This window comes from Prinia subflava, chromosome 10 (genome assembly GCF_021018805.1).
Source record: "Prinia subflava isolate CZ2003 ecotype Zambia chromosome 10, Cam_Psub_1.2, whole genome shotgun sequence".
NCBI classification, from domain to species: Eukaryota; Metazoa; Chordata; class Aves; order Passeriformes; family Cisticolidae; genus Prinia; species Prinia subflava.
The window spans coordinates 16,540,329-16,557,745 of record NC_086256.1 but is presented as its reverse complement, the minus strand read 5'-3'; the positions used below and the strand labels follow the sequence as shown (position 1 = coordinate 16,557,745).

The 17,417-nt window shown below is 41.4% G+C and overlaps 1 protein-coding gene across 6 annotated transcripts in view; it reads left to right on the top strand.

Annotated features, from left to right (window-relative positions):
* Positions 1 to 10,041, top strand: part of EVI5 (ecotropic viral integration site 5) — a 71,669-nt gene extending 61,628 nt beyond the window's left edge. For all 6 annotated transcript variants that reach the window (XM_063407503.1, XM_063407506.1, XM_063407505.1 and 3 more), the window contains one exon: positions 8,773 to 10,041. In XM_063407503.1, coding sequence (XP_063263573.1) covers positions 8,773 to 9,078 — 306 coding nt within the window. In that variant the 3' untranslated portion in view covers positions 9,079 to 10,041. The remainder of the gene's footprint in view (positions 1 to 8,772) is intronic.
* The last annotated feature ends 7,376 nt before the right edge of the window (positions 10,042 to 17,417 follow it).

The following is a 17,417-nucleotide window of genomic DNA, read 5'->3' as shown; positions in this document are numbered from 1 at the left end:
AGTGTAATTAACACACACGTTACACTTGCCCAAAATGACAGTATTGATTCCATAATGATGGTACTTCATTCCGTGAATCGTCATCTTTGCATCAGATAAGGTTGATTCCTCTCCCTTCCCCCCCCGGTAACACCATCAACAAAATATTTTCCATCCCTCGTGAGGGTGAAGAAAACCTCTAAATGTGATCAATGTAACCAGGACAGTCATGTAGTCTGTCCTTAAATGGAACAGGTATGACTTTGTTTATGTGGATCAGGGCAATGGTTTTTGGTATGAATCTTAACTGTTTCACTGCCACTAGTGACAGATTGAATTCACTGCTAAAATAAATGAAGATTGGTGATTGCTGTTTTTATAAACATTTTCCCCCTTTTCTTTACTGACTGTAACCTACACATCACAGCTTCAGATCTGTCTTGCTGAGCAATGTAATAGTTCTTGATTGCAGCATTAGAGATAAATGTAGCTAGCTATAATTAATTACACTGTGTCCTTTGAATTTAGTGTGGATTGCCAAAGCAAGTAAACTGATTAGAGATAAAGTTATTTCATTATCATGGCATTATAATGTTCTTGATTGTTGAAGCCGTGTGACCTGTCTGCTTTACTGATTAGAGCTATGTCAGAATCTGTCATGTTTTTCTGCCTATAAATCAAGTTTTGGGGATTGAAAAATGGAGGAATTGAGGTTCTGATGGTTTATCTGAGTTCCTTTCAAAAATTGTGTTGCACAAGTGCCAGCTATGGGAGAAGAGAAGCTCAGGACAAGATTGCTATCCATGAGTTTGTTACAGGTCTTTGTAAGCTTATTGAATGTAAGCGGGGCAAACAGTGGAAGTGGGGTGGAAACACCTCCCAAAATTCTTTTATCAGTTTGAGTGGCAGCCAGCACAGATGAAAGTAATTTCTGCCAGTCAGGGGCAAAAATGTTACTTAGTCCATTTAAAAATGCTGAGTTTAAGTCCTGCTTTTAAAGGACAGAGTAAAAGTGTGAAATGCTCATTTCCTGTAACTGTTGCCTGTAATGGGTGCATTTTCAGCCTCTATCAACCGGTACATTCTAGTTAATGCTTGAGGTTTCAGTAACGTTTGTATTTATAGATGCATATGATAGAGAGGAGGAGTATTGAGATTTAGGTGTTTTCTTGAATGTAATAATCGCAGTATATGAAGTGTGATTATACTGGTGTTTTAAAATATTTTTGTTGTTGTGTCCTCACTTCCATTAGAGCTTCTTGCAGAAAGAGTTTCTGGGAACTTTCTATAAATAACTAGCTAGTAGGTAGAAGGAAAATTCCTAAGCCTATCATCCTGGAACTTGCTTTGGAATCGCACACAGTCTCACCACAACAAACCTGTCAGCTCTTGGAAAAATTCCCTCAAGAAATAAAACCTGACACAGTTACCAAATACTGAGAACTTTTCAAAATAGCATTAAAGTTGGGTATTCCTCAGTGCTGTTGCTATTTCATTGTATATTTGATATGTAACTTCAAAGTTTTACTTGATTACACTGCACTAGATCAACACCTGATACTTTAACTATGTAGTGCAGTGATCAAAAAGTCATGACCTCCCATTGATCGCTGTATTGGTTTCCTGTTCTGATTCACTGGAAACCTTCTGGTCTGAGCCCTTGTTGCTGGTTTTTATCTTTGTCACGTTTACAATGCAGCAGACTTGTCTATGGTAAAACTGGTATATAACATACATTTAATTTAACAGCATATTTCGTTTTAGCTCAAGTACTCTCAAAATGATAATATTGAAAAACCCCACTTTTTATAAAAACTTAAGTCAAGAAATTTAAGAGTACATTCAGAACAGTATGAAATAAATAGGTGGACAGCTGGAGATGAGCTTTCTTTTAATGCATTAAAATTGTTCCGTAGATTTTATTTAAGTTTCCTGACAGCTGTAGGGATTTTGTAACACATTTTATATTACTCTTAGACTGAATAGGACTTACAGAAGCTGGCATTTAAAACAGAGGCCAAATATTTAAATGCTGTTGAAAAACCCCCAAAGCCTGAAATTACTCAGTCTTGGAAATTCTCTGCTGCTCTTTTGCTTTTCACTTACAACACACTGGAGGGGTTTTAGCTCTTTTTAGTGGTATGGTCAGCAAAATTCATTTGAGATAAATATTTCAGGTTGTACAGCAATATGTTGGTCATCCTTTTAAAAAGATGAGTTTCAAAAACAAAGGTAATCGTTTCCTTAAACAGGAGACTTTAGTAATTAATCGCATACATAATCTTGGTTTCCAAAGAACTGAGTGGGGCATGATTCAATTAGTGTTATAGTACCTCATGTCTGTTGCTTTTAAGCCTACTATAGATGGAAAGGGGAAAAAAGAAGTCAGTTCAAAGACTCTCTGGACTTTCAAGAATTGCAGCCATACTGGCACAGCCAGAAAAAGCAGCCTGGGTCTCTTCAGGTATTTAATATTGTCATTTACCACCGTTCTGGCTTGGGCCCACAGCAGGATTATCCAGCCTGGAGTTTACTGCTTCCTCTGATTTCTGATTAGCTACTGCTGCCAGTTTCAAGGGGGTTTTGCTGCAATTGCTTGAAGAAGTGGATAAATTATTCTGCAGCTGTATTAGACTGAATCCATCTATAAACTCCAAAAATCACAGGCTCACCGAATTAACTGGGTAGAAAAAGACCTTTGAGATCACTGAGTCCAACCAATGACCTAACACCCCTTTATCAGCTAGACCGTAGTACTAAGTGGCACATCCAGTCTTAAACACCTCCAGGGATAGTGACTCTACCACCTCCCTGGACAGCCCATTCCCATGCCCACTTTTTCTGTGAAGAATTTTTCTCCTAATGTCCAGCCTAAACCTCCCCTGGCACGGCTTAAGACTTTGTCCTCTTGTCGTGTTGCTGGTTGCCTGGGAGAAGAGCCCCTATCTTGCTATAACCTCCTTTCAGGGAGTTGTAGAGTTATAAGGTCTCCCCTGAGCTGCCTCCTGCCCAGGCCTGACAACCCCAGTGCCCATAGCTGTTCCTCACAGGGCTTGTGTTCCAGACCTTTCCACCAGCCTTGTTGCCCTTCTCTGGATGTGTTCAAGCATCTCAACATCTCTCGTAAACTGAGGGGCCCAGGTCTGAAAACAGCACTTGAAGTGCAGCCTGACCCTGCTGAGTACAGGGGAAGAATGGATTCTGCATTGTAATACCTGCTGCATATAATATTTGGACTGATATTCGTGTCTTTAATGGCAACATAGTTCCCACTAATTACATTGCAGATGCTTCAATTACTTTGCTCTGATAAGCATTTTTCCAAAAGAAGTTAGAGTGTTCTTAAAGAAGTGATAGTGCACTACTGTATGCCTTAAACTGGAGTCATCTTGTTACAATGGGAGAGTCATCACTAAGTAGCTGTTAAGTGTGATAAGAGATCACATCAGATGCTGTGAACAGTTTCAGGAATTTTTAAGGACTCCAATTAATTTGGTTTTAATAATATTAAATGTGATTATCATTTAATAGATCACAACTGATTTTTTTATTGGTTTGTAATTTTCTAAATCTGTTTTCATGGTGCCAAGTTGACATTTTTTTTCTGAAGTATAGGAAAGGTATTTGAAAATCCTTATTACTTGTTTCTTCAGCTAAATATGGTTAGATCGTATTTTCAGCAACATTCTAGTTTTCCTTTGAATCATGTTTGGGTTTTAAATAGGAAATCTTATGAAGAGTTTCAACTGTTACTAAGGTTGGAACAAATAAAGAGGGAACTCTTGATTTTTATATTCCTCTTCTTATGAGTAAAAGAACTGAGAATTCAGGATCTTTATTCTTTAAATAAACATTTCAGTTGATGTCTTCTGCCAAAACCAATTTTATTCACCCAAGGCAGTGGTCATATTTCAGTCTCACTTGTGTATTTCTTGGTTATGTTACTGTGACTAGATTTAATATTTATTGGCAAGCTTTGTTAAAACTTGTCTGTACCACTTTGGAATTGAGTACATTTGAAGAATTAGTTACTGAATCTTTTTAAAGGGAGCAGACAGTGGCATTTAGTTCAATTTCTCACCACTGAACTCCTAGCTTAAAACCTCACAGGTTACAATATAAAAATGTCTCCTAGAGCTTAAATCAAACTCTTTCACAAAGTCACACTTGAAAGTTTAACCTAGGTTCCCTACTCAAAAAAACTAAGGGACTTAGAAATAGAACTTGCTTGCAACTGACTATCACACTTCAAACTTGACTCTATGATTTAATACAGAACACCTTTTAAATTGTTTAAAACTTATAAATTTCTCTTTACTGTTTCTCCTTCATGCCTGGCTTGATGAGGCAGTCAGCATCAGGTAAGAAAGTTTATTCTAAGCTTCAAGGATCTGATTGGTAGCCTTTTTTCAGCTCTTCTATATTTGTGGAAGTACACTGTTACCTGTTAAGAGTATGTACAGTTAAATATTTTCATATGTTGACCGGTAGACATAAAGTTTATCTTTAAAATGCTGAATTCTTTAGACACAAGAAGTCTAAAAATGCACACATTATTAAGATTTTGTTCTTGATTCAGCTGGCTTTTGAAGGGATAATGATGATATGTATTTTGCTCACATAATGTCATTAACCCTGTGAAATGTCCTAAAGACCATGTGAATGTGCTGTAGTGAAAACTGGGTTGAAGCTGCAGTCATCTAAACAATATGACCTGGATTTGAGAATTAAAAGCAAAGCACATAGGGTTTACCAGACCTGGTTTTTTATTGGTTGCCTTTTTTTTTTTTTTTTAGCAGATGTGATAAGATTTGAGATTCTTGCAAAACTGAAGCAGTAAGAAACAGGTTCCTTTAAATGTTTCTTGTTGGAGTGACAGATCTAGTTCCCTTCACATGAAGGAAGGCCAGACCCAAAACTGAAAGCCTTTAACCAGTATTGACCGTACAAATGAGAACAGAAACTAGAAGACCCTGGGGTGCAAGTCCATGCTTTGCTAAACATGGCTGTAGTTCCTTCAGGGATAAGTATAGAGTAGAACTAGGGTATGGGGAGAGTGTTTGGGTTGGGTGCACGCATCCTGCATTCCAAGCCCCTGGTTGGATTTCCTGTTGTCTCGATATGCTTGGCTGGATGAATGGCAAGATCTTGGCCTAATGCTTTATGTCCTAACTTAAGCTCTTTTTCCATGTTGAAATGAAACACTGACAGCAAGAATCTCAAGTCTTGTCTTAAAAAGCTGACAAATTAATTTCAGTGTGAATAAGGTGATTATTCATCTATTGCAAAATGTAAGCCATACCTACACAATGGCAAACATAGAATTGGTAGTTACAAATCAGGAAAGGTGTTTTCACTTGGTATTGAGTCCTCTGACACTGCCTTAGCATGCAGCACCCGGCAAATCAGACAAGGCAACATTGGGCATTAATAGGAACTATATTAAAAAACAAATAAAGGGAGTTGTATTGCCACTTGATATCTAGATGGATGTAGAGAGTTTAAAGGTCTCTAGGGAGGTTAAAGATAATTGAATGCTGATTGTCTTGATTACTGCCTGTTATGGGAAGCTAAAATGGATCGGAACTCATCTGCTCTAGTGAGAAAACTGAAGGTACTTTGATGTAAGTTTCAGAATAATGACCACAGAACTGCTTTTCGCCACTTGTTCCTGCATTATTAGAATTTGGGGGCAGTTACTAAAACAAGGAGATTAGTTTAAAACAGATAAAGGAATTTCTGGAATTTACTGCCACAGGAAGATCTGGAGGTAAACAGCAAATTATATAATCAGTCATGGACAGCTGGTCTATAAACATATGCCAAAGCAGCTAGAAAAAGATTTCACTCATATTTGCTACAACAGCTTTGGGATAAGTGAATGGAGACCTGGTAATATGAACATCCTGTTGTCACTGTTGGAGGCACCATATTAGGCTGATGGACCATTGTCCTGAGCCAGTAGGACAGTAATGTTCCTCCCTTGAAAAAAGATATTGCTTTTCCTTTTAGAAGTGTGGAGTCTCACTTGCAAGACTGTAAAGTTATGTGAAAGTACAAAACTTCATTTTAGGAAACCTCCATTTTAGAGCTTTATGCTGGCACTGGCCACTGGTATTTCATAGCATTGGAGTGCAGGCTATCTGCAAGTTGTTTCAAATGCTTTGAGGAGCCATACAAAGCCTTCCTGTTACAATAAAAATTCCAAATAATCAAGCTCCTTGAGAAGCTCCTCCTGAACAGTTATTAGGTTGAAGAGCCCCTGAACAATCTTCACCTACAAAAGCACACTTGCCCTTGTCCCTGCAGCCTTGTATGGTGTTAGCCTTCACCACTGCCCAGAGACAGTGTGGATTTGAGCTTAGCCCCTGTGTGTCAGGGTCCCATTGTCCTGTGCAGCAGTGTTGCTCTCCACCTGTTAATCCCCACAATACAAACAAGGTCTGTGCCACAGTGTTGTGGCTGAGGGGGCCCTTTCTGAAGCAGACAGAAGTTCTGGAGTTCTGTGACCATTGACAGATGTGTAGTGTGTATTCTCTGCAGTATGTTCATGTTTCTTCACAGCAGTCTGTTTGCCTTGCATGTGAGGAGTACTTAAGAAAAAAAAGGTAGGCAAGTGTAAAGCTGCAGATCAGAAGTGTTTCTGGAAAGTCAGAGATTTGTTATTCTTATGAAAGGATGCACAAAGATAACACAGTGTTTTCTGAGACTCCCTAGGAACTGGCAAAGACTGTGTCTATTCATGATTATTTTCACCAACAGCATTTTCCACAGACTCCAATTTGGAAAGGTTGCTGCCTAAAAGCGTGAAACCATGATTTTGTCATGTTACCTAAATAACTTCATCTAAAGGTATCATGTTTAAGTCTTCACGAAAACATTTGAGGTCATTGGCTTGGCTTTCTCAGTGTTCAAAACAACTAACATTGAGTATCAGCTTTATAATTTCAGGTGAACCAATGGCTTAACTGTACAGACCTAGAAGCATATAATTTCTTACTCTAATATGAAGTTTGTAGCCACTTGTACAGCATTTTTTTTCCCCTGTGGTGAGGGTGGAGAGAATTGTTGGGTTTCTGTGTTTTATTTTCATAGTGACTAAAATTGATAGCTGTTTTGGAAAATTCATGTGGTAGCTAATCTGATCATATTGCAGGGTATTTTCAGGAATAATATTTCTAAATAACACAAGAGTGTCTATACTAGGCTTTCTGCATCTAGGTAGATAAGCTAGTAAAAATTATCCATTCCAGATACATTTATTTTTGGTATAAGCTGATTTTGCTTGCATTCTGGGTTATGCTGTACAAGTGTGCAGTTCTGTTTTGCCTGTCTTTATACAAAGTCCTTATGAAACAACAGCAGCCTTTGTGTATGTGAAGAAAATGCAAAAAACTAATGTTAGTATGCACAGTAACAATACAGGTTTAGGTCTACATCATGTATCCATATTCCTAATGGATTTTTTTGCTATTATATCAAAAGCTGGAGTTTTTACATGCTAACATGGAATTTAATGGCTTCTAGCATGATTATGACTCTTGTGATCTTTTTTCAAATCCTTTTTTATTCTCATCTTCTGCACAAGCCCATGGTAAGTACAGAGATTCCTTCTTCCCCAAAGGGACAGGTAAAAATCTCATATTGGTGTCAGTACCGAGGACATACAAGCACTTCTTATTTACCAAAGTGAATATTGCTTCAGATCTCTGAAACACCAAACAGATTTTGGTAAAGAAAATCTTCAGCATATTATTCCTTCTATTCTCCAGATTTCTTACTGTAAAAAGTCGCTTCCAAAGTAGTACTTGGTGCGTCTTCCTTTTTAAGCTTTTAGAGTGACATTAGGAAGGTTCTATATTCCATTTTTAATGTTTATCTGCATGCTCAGGATTTTTTATCTTAATACTCTTAGACTGTCAAACTGACCCTGAGAAATTTGCTACTAAAAGCTAACAAAAATGAAATTCTAGATCAAACAAACCAAAACGCCATAAAAGCAACCAAGCTCCAGAATGTCTTCATGAGTTGCAGTTGTTTTTCATTAAATTAGTAGAGGACTTGCCAGAATTTACTGCTTTGGGTTTTAGTTTCAAGTAGCTTGAGTGCATGGTTGAAATTGTGTATCACTTCAGCACATTGAATTAAAAAGTTGTCTGTCTATGGTCAGACAATTTTTGTCTTGTTTGATGTTCTCTTAGAATTGCAACTACAATCTCATTGTGCTGTACAGAGATGTTTCTCTCCTACTACTTGATCTGAAATCTCATTGGATCTGAATTAGATAATGAAGACACTTAATGTTACAATGTAGACCAAACTAAACATATTCTCAGGATTTTTTTCTGTGACTGTGAGAAGCTGGCAATATTCACTTGGGACCCTGTTCTTTGAAGGGGGGGCTTTCTCAAGTAAGAAATCAGACAATACGAGAAAGAATGGAGCTGTAAAAGTAAAATGTTAATTAAAAGTGCTGTCAAAACAAATAGGCCACTCTAGAAAATAGAAACCATCCTTGTGGGGATATTAAAGATGCAGTAAAAGAGGAATCTCTCATGACTGATTTTAAGTACCTTCATTATTAAGCCTTAAAACTGTAATCACTTGAAGTGATCATCAAATGTACTACTTTCACATCTTTCATTTTATCCAGTAAGAGTTCAATGAGGCATTTCTGGAAAATACACTTGTTGTTTTGGTTTGTTTTTGTTGTTGTTGTTGTTGTTGTTTGGGGTTTTTTATTGCTGGACTCTTGAGCTCTAATTAATTGTCAACTTCCACTTTTTCTAACAGATCAAATGCCTAAAAGGCCAGAGAAACTTCTCAGACCAACCCACTTTTGATGGGATTCACATTGTCAACCATTTCACAGGAGATGACGAATCATTTCATTCTTCTGATGAAGATTTTATAACTAACTCCATACAGGAGAGTGGGGTGAACTTTCATCTTCCCAGGAGGACTGGTCAGATGTCTTTGGATCACACACTTGTAGACAGCAGTGACAGTGACACAGAGGAAAGTGCCCTTCAGACTGGGAATTCGGGCAAGATCGTTTCTAAGCAGAGAAGAATGGAATCCTACTCTACTACTGTGTGATTATCACTGTGACTAGCACTGAAGACTTCCATATTACTTTAAGGCTGAAATTGTGAGGGAACTGAAACCATCCAGCAGTTGGTTTAGGTATCTATTGGATTTGGTCTGGCCTGTGATAAATATATACATGTACTGTCTCTCTGCCTTCTCTCTTTGCCAAATCTTGCTAATGACATACCATTGCCATAAAATAGGCTGGGAGGAAGTTGATGGATGACAGTTTTGACAGTATTACTGAATGTTCTTTGGTTTAGAAACTGCAAATATTTCTTTAATGTGTAAGAAGCATTTTGCTGTTCACAAACACAGGAATTATTTTCCTCAAAAGAAATTGCTTTTGTGCAATATTTTATGCTCTGAACAAATGTGTATGTTTTACGTTGTTATCCTTTTGTGATCAAGATGGACTCTAGTAAACCATCTGATCATGACACATATATATATAATTATCTTACGCTTCTCAGTTAGTTTTGGTTTTTTTACTGAAGTTATTGGATACCCACAGAAGGCTTGAAAGACATGCCTTTATCTGTACTACTTCATATATGCAAATAATGGTCACTAATGTCATAAAGGTGTTTTTCACCATTTTCACTTAAACTTATGTGCATCTGCTTTTGATGTTGCTAAATAATAACTGGTCTGAATATGTTAATTACAATAATGTTTATTTTGTACATATTTATGTATCTACACCAAGCTGAAACTGTACATTACTCCATTTTATATGAGGAATGTAAATGTTGCGATATTACTGTCTCTGGTATTCTAACAGGAAAATGAATTCTGTATATACACACTAAAAGTGAATTACTAAATAAAGGCAAAACACTAACTTTGCATTAAGTTTCAGCCTAGCTACACTAACAGGCTCATGTCAGAAATGCTTGTTCAAAACACTATTGATGAAATCTTTTACCTTCATGTATATGTAATGAAAATAAATTTTTCATGATTTAACAAGGTTGCAGCATTTACTGTTTAGTCCCTTTAGTTGCCACACAGTTGCTTGCAGGCTCTAGCTAGGTTCACATAAGGTGAAGAATTATTCATGTTTTAGTTTCAATGAAGACATGGTCAGGGCAGTGGAAATACTGTTCAGTCCTCTTGCAGTTTGTATTACGGAGCTATCTAGGAAATGAGCTATTGGTGCCATCACCAGATAGCTGTGATTGAGCAAAGCAGTAAGAGCTGAGCTGAGCATTCTGCTTCCAGCCTCCTGAAAACTGAGATCCAGTCAAACAGCCTTAGCTTCTTGAACAGAACAAGATATTCTACTGTTGTCATATCAACATTTACGTGCACCGTGCACTTGCAGTCAAGAATATTGACAAGAATATCTGTTATTGCCATCTTATGTAATTAGGCAAGCCTTAAGACTTCTTTTAGCAATGTTTGCAACTGTTCTGTTAAATAAAAAGTGGCAATGCAGAAGTTTGGTGCTGACAGGCAGTGGGTATGTTAACTGGTTTGCTACCCACGAGAAGCAGTGTAGTTGTTTAAAATTGCAAGAAGTGTGGAAGTGTTCTGCTGAATGCATCTGCTAGTCCCAGTAGGGATTTCCTTTCCCTTTGTTTTGAACGTGTTTTCAGAAAAAAACAGCACGACTAGGAAATAACAGACACTCAAAGAATGATAGAGAAGACCATACAGAAACTGCACATTATGGGCATCTCAACAGTATTACCTGCCCAGGTGCAATCTAATTTAATGTTTAAGCATGTAGGCGACAAATTCCAAATTACCGATTTCTGCAGCTCCTAACTTGGTTCAGTATTTCTGCCCAATTTCCCCACATCTACCAGTGAATGTGCAGTTCCAAGTACAGCCTGTGGAAATCGCCACTTCTGAGTTGGATTAGCTGAGTGATTCTTATTCCTGTTGAAAATGTCATGTATGCAAAACCAGATCAGGAGCACTTCAGTAGACAAATGAGTAACAGTTGTCTTCTTCCCTTCCAATGAGCATCTGCTAACTTATGTTTGCACCTGGAGCATTGCTGCCCAAGAGGATAGGTGACAAATGTCTCCTTGCCTGTCATCAATACCAGCTGCAAGCCTCTCTTAAAGGTAATGTTCTGTAATAAGTGGCAGGCATAAAATTCAGTTGGAGGGCCATAAAAACTCTGTCTGTTTGAATAGTGAAGTGTTATGATTTTGCAATAACTGCCTTACTGTTCAAGTGATAGCAAATGAGATTAGATGGCAAGGGTTGTTTCCTGAACTTTTGTGGTTTTAAAGTATACAAATAGAATAAATACTGATACTGAATAACAGCATAAATAAAAATATGCAAAAGTCCTTATCCAAATGACTACATCTCTTCTAGCAGATAAAAGTGAATCACTGAACATACTGCAGTTTCAGACTGGGTTATACACTGACTATCCAGAAAGACAGCCCAGGATAGGCTCTTCAGAATCATTCTGCTTTTTCTCCAACTCTTCTGGCAAATAAATGTCACTGATCTCTTTGCCTATGTATATTACAATTTGAATATACATCAGAATAACGACAAATCATTAACATAATAGACAATATATATAATAATGTGTCAATAAATAAAACATACTAATTATGATACACACCATGGTCTTTCTTTTGTGACCTTCTAACAAACATTGCTGTTTGCTTAGATTTGCTCTTGCATCCAGAAAGCTCAATATGAATACCAGAAGCATAAGGTAAAAAAGCATGTAAATGAAAATTCAGATTCCTGAATATGCAAGTGCTACAGCTGAGAAAACAGGTGGAATAGAGAAGAGGAATGCCCTGCTGTATGTGGAAGTTTTGTGCAAATTACATTTTATGTTTGGTAGTGAAAATGGCTCTGATTTCCCCAATCCGATAATCAAGTGTCTTTGCTAATCAGCAAATCCTCAACATTTACATTTTCTTATTTCTCCATGCTACAGGAGTGAATATTTTAGGTACTGATAGCATTTATCATTAGACTTCTTCTAAGTCCTTTCATTTCATGTAACATTTATGAAAAATCTGTAATGTGGCTAGTTGGGAGAAAGTACATTTGTGGAGTTAAGGAATGTGTATTGCATTTACAGTTCAACAACTATTTGTTGACTTCGGTCAGGTTTTTTGTTGTTTTGTTTCTTAACAAAAAGCAGACATCATCCATATACACATCCACAAAGTACTATCTTCCACTAAATTCAATTTTCAACTGTACGTGCAATTTCTTTATTAACTAAACTACATTGCTGCAAAAAGGATTAAAAGAAGCATTCACATTGGAGTTTGCATAAATTCATCGAAACACTTTGTACATCCTGCTATTGAACTTGATCAGTACTGAAGCCTTTTGTGGAAGTGCAACATGGAACTGTGTGTTTTACTGGGGTATTAAGAAGGAAGATGAAAGCTATGGATAATTAATGGATTTCTAGATTCAATGAAGTACACTTTTGTTCTATGAAATACTCTTATCAGTATATATCCTGTATATATCCATACATATCAGTATGTATCCTGTATCAGTATATATCCCTCTGAGGGTTTTACCTGGGGATGGAGTTTTTTTGGTTTTGTTGGGGTTTTTTTGGGGGGGGGAGGGAGGTTGTTGGTTTTGGTTTGGGTTTTTTGTTGTTGTTGTTTACAAACTAGTCCAAGACATAAGAAAAATCAGTAAAATGCATTTACACAGTAGGCAACAGAACCAGAAATTCTGAATGATGGAAAATACACAATAAATTGACTTTCAATATAACCTCCATATAGCATGAAGTTTCAGCTTCAGAGTAAACATGCTAATGTATGCATGCTTACTCATTCCTGGACACTAAGATACAACAGCTTAATGCTCTCTTTTCCAGGAACTAATACCTTATTTCCCAATTGTGAAAAACAGAGGCAATGTGGCATACTCTTTGAATTGCATAGTACTGCACAAGTGACTGAAATTTCTCGTGCCTCACTATGAGAACTAGAATTCCTATGAGAACATTTTGCATTGTCTATGTTCTATAACAATTGATTCAACTTTTTTCTCTTTCTAATGGAGGTACATTCTGAGTCCACTCCTTCCCAAAGTTGGGATCCCTCTTTTCATCACAGCCTTCAACACCACTGTCACTTTCCCTCTGCAGTTTGTGCTCACAGGGATCATTTTCTAATCTGATCTGGGAGCAGCAGAAGTTATTTTGGTTTCCCCAGCAATCAAAAAACTGCAATCAAAATCACTGATTAATTTCTGACATATTTACAGCATGCATTTGTGCCACAAGGAGGACCACAGAGAAGGTAGTGACAAGATGCTGGGAGAAAAAATAAACAATAAGCAGCATGTTAAAAGTAATTTTTAAAAAGTTTAAAAAAAGTAAAGACACAGTTCCCAACAGAAGGCACAGTTCTACAAGTTCTAGCAGCTTTTCATAGTGGAACTGTTCTGCATAACTGTGATCCCAAGTTTTATCGCTTTAAAGTGGGTATAAATTCCCCACAGTATCATCCCTTTTGCTGCCTTCTCCCAGTCCTGATTGCCCCCCACAGGAAACTGCTTCTCCTCCCCTCTGTACCAAGCAGCTAACCTGTCAAACCCTGTCCTTCAAGTCCTCCTTTCTGTTGCCAGTGTCTCATCACTCCTGAGCCCGAAGAACTCACCTCTAGCTTGTCACCTTTGGTGCCTTATCTGGTGTTTTAGCTCTAATTCTGACACCGGGCAGCTACTGTAAACGTGCAGTGAATTACACTGACTAGCTCTTCGATCTTAAACACGACTATAACATAATCCCACCCTACTTTAAACACCTCCTTTTATTTATTTTTTCCCCACTCTTGTCACTGCGGTGTAACGATCATGTGCCATTGCATTAAACTGCATCTTACCAAGTTTTTAACTTTGAATATCACACTCCCTTTGAGAGAAGCATTAGAGCAACTTCGTTACAACACAGCCCTACATTTCCCATTAATTACATCGCTGTGCCAGCTCTGGGCTTGGCTTACGGCTTTTCCACGCTGGACGACAGAACACTTGGCACTGTCACACAGCTCGGCACTGCACACGCAAGGCCATCTCAGTGGTTACTGAGCTGCGGCACGCAGGTCACACTGTAACCCAAATAAAAGCTGAACCCCTTCACCTCTGTTCGGCGTGCTGGTACTGCAGGTGGCAGCTCCTCTCGGGCGGGAAGAGCCCCGGGACGATGCCTGGGGCAGCCCGGGACGATGCCTGGGGCAGGCCGCGCTGAGGGCTCCCCTCAGGGCCGAGCGCGCGCGCGGCCTCTCGCCTCGCCGGCCTCGTGCCACCGCCCGCGGGCACGTGACGCAGCAGCCCGCGCGCACGAGGCGGCCCCGCGCCCGGCCCCGCTAACGCCGGCGCTGCCGGGGGCACGGCGGGCACTGCGGGCACTGCGGGCACGGCGGGCTGTGCCAGCCCTACGGGCCCCGCTAACGCCGGCCCGTGCCGTGACCCGCAGCCCGGCATGTCCCGGCCAAGGCTGCTGCCCGCGCACCTTCCGGTGACAGAGCTAAAGACAAGACTTCGCTCGCAGCCTCGGGTCATCCTCGGCACCCCTCGGGGGGCAGCGCCCGCCCGCGTCCCGCTTCCCCGTTCTCACCGGCGGCGTGAAACAAATCGCCCGTCCAGCCGAGACCGGGGAAGGCAGAGGATGTACTTCAGGCACGAACTAGTTTTGCAAAACACGAAACACAGCCGGTTTCATACCATTTCTCCTCTAATCGTTTGAGAAAGCTGACACCAAATGAGCCGGGGATCCGTTCCCGGTGCCCGTGCAGCACCCACCCTCACACGAGAGATTATATGCCGGATTTAGCATTTGCTTTGTTCACTAGTTTGATTTATTTCTTTCTGCTGAAGGGGTTTAACCTGATTAGGAAGCAGTAGGTGAGAAAGGGGCGTCTGCAGGTGGGCTGAGCACCGAGGGCTCAGCAGGTTCCCTCCGCAGGACAGCTCCGAGCCGAGGCACTCGGGGCCGGCAGCACATCCCGCTTCCCGAAGGGCTGCGAGCACCCTCCGAACGGAGATCACTACACCTCACAGCCCCCAGCAGCCTGTGTACATTTTGAATTTAGACGTATAAAGACGAATGTGTATTTTCTTGTAACGAGGTTACAATTATTTATGAGCGTTACTAGTAATTTAATGTGTTCTGGTGCTTTCACTATACAGTCAAAGCGGTGTGTAGAAAGGTAAACGAAAGGGCATGAATTTATCATCCCATTTCAGACGCAAACGAGAAAGAATGTTTTGCAAAAAGTAACAACGAATGAAGGAAGACGCATACACGAAATCACGCCTAGCTGTTAGGTGATTCCAGCATTGATTCTTGAAGCCGCAGGCGTGAATGATTTTCGAAGTAATCAACCTAAGGTGCAGCAAGGCGATTGCGTTACACAGATGCCGTAAGTAAAACTGCTGTACCCAGCACCGGCAAAAATGAAGGTGTCAGCTGTGTTCTTCAGCTTCCTTTTGTGTCACAGTAAAACATCACTCAGTTGTTGGACAGTTTTACTCGAAGCGGTGTTCGCTTGCTTAGTTAGATTTTGGGGAGTCAGGCTAGTCCTATGAACCATGGGGGCTCACAGGCACCAAGGGGCTAACTTTCTGTAAATGTTTTGGGCTGATGGTGAAAAAAAAGCATCTGGTCTCAAAGCCAGCATACTCCTGAGCGTGAGAGAGGCTGAAGTTTGCTTCTGTCATGTCCGACTTTAGTCTCAGCCGTTTCTGAACGGGAAATGGTGTTAAACCTCGATTCGCTCACTGCAGGGTCGCACTTTAGGCGACCTTACAGTCACCAAAACGAGGTGCTGGTGGCCTGACATATCTGAGAGCGACGCCCAGAACCACCTCAAGAAAGATACAGAGGACCCGAGCCTGACTTCCTGGCTGCATTAGGAATCCGAGATCAGACCCGGAAAACTGTATTTTGGGGTCGTGTGTGTGCATAAAACAAGGCGAAACTTTTTCTTTTTGCAGATGGGAGCAGGCTACCACATTGTGCAATGCAGGGGTCCCCACATCAGGATGCTGCCTGACGCGAATCCCGGTACCGCACGGATCCTCCCGTGTGCACCTGAGCAGCGGCACGCAGACAAGCAGGGCAATCTCTCCCCACTCGCCTGGCTCCGCTCCCCTTTCGCCTTAGTGTTTGAATCGCTGTCAAGCAACAGGAGCCGGAGGGGGTGGGACGGGACGGGGGGACGGCACCTCTCGCCTACCCCTTCCATATTTAACCATTACCTAAATCCGAAGGGAAATGAGCAAACCTCTAGGCTTGGGTCTTAAGGTATTTTCAGCGCCGTTGGGCGTATTTATCCCAGAAGAGTTTTCCACAACAAGTTATTTCTAGTCTAGGAGAGGTCTCCGTCGCGGAGGGCCCGGCCTTAGCCCCGATTACAACGCCACGCGCGGCCCGATGGTGGCGGGAGGAGATCCCGCAGCGCCGGGCCAGCGGCAGCGGATGCGGCGCGGGCTCGGCAGGGCGAGCGCCGGCTGCCCCAGCCCCTGCCCTCTGCCCGCCAGAGTCAATCTGTGTTTTGAATCTGTGACTTGTTCTCGTTGCGGAAGTCGAAGGGGATCCAAGAATAGTTCAGATAGATGTGTGTAATTTCTAGAGCAGAACCCCGAGAGAAACGAAACGCCCGATTCCAGAATGACACTTCGATGTCACTTCAGCAAGCCCTGTGAGGTGGAATACGGTAAGACGTTTTCATTTAAGGAAAACTGAGAGAGAAATAGAGGCGGGGAACACTACTGATTTGTGAGGCTTTGGCGCTTTTTGTAACTTTTTTTTTTTTTTTTCAGAAGCTCCTAACTAACGCTCAGGAAGTGGAATTTGTGGTTTAGGGGGCCGAGCTCTGAAGGAGTTGAGAGAGACAGAAAACTTAAAAAAAAAAAAGCCAACTCAAGCACCATTGCTCCTTAAAGGGAGGCTAAATTTAAAGTCACACAAACTAGCAGGCTACCGCGCATACCCCGTCTGCAGCCCAGCTTCCTTCGGCCCTCCAAATGGGTAAGCGTCTCGCTTCTGTCGCCTCGCGTGGGCAGCTGTCGGCGGGCGGGCCGGAGCGGCAGCGACCCCTCTGCTCTCGGCTGGGACCCCGCGCCGCTCCGGCCCCGCCTCAGCCACGGGGCCCGGAGCCAGCCCTGCGCCCCCGCAGCGACGGCCGCCGGGCAGGCGCGGCCAGCGGGAGCCGAGGCGAAAGGCGGCCAGGTGGGTTTCAGGACTCGCCTTCCCACGGGCCCGGCACCTGCCTGGCCAGCTCCGGCCTTGGGAAGCCGGCGGCGCCCCCGCAGTGTGCCTTTTGGAGGGAAACACGCGGCAGCAGAGGCGCCCGGAGCCCCCAACGGCTGCGGCGGCC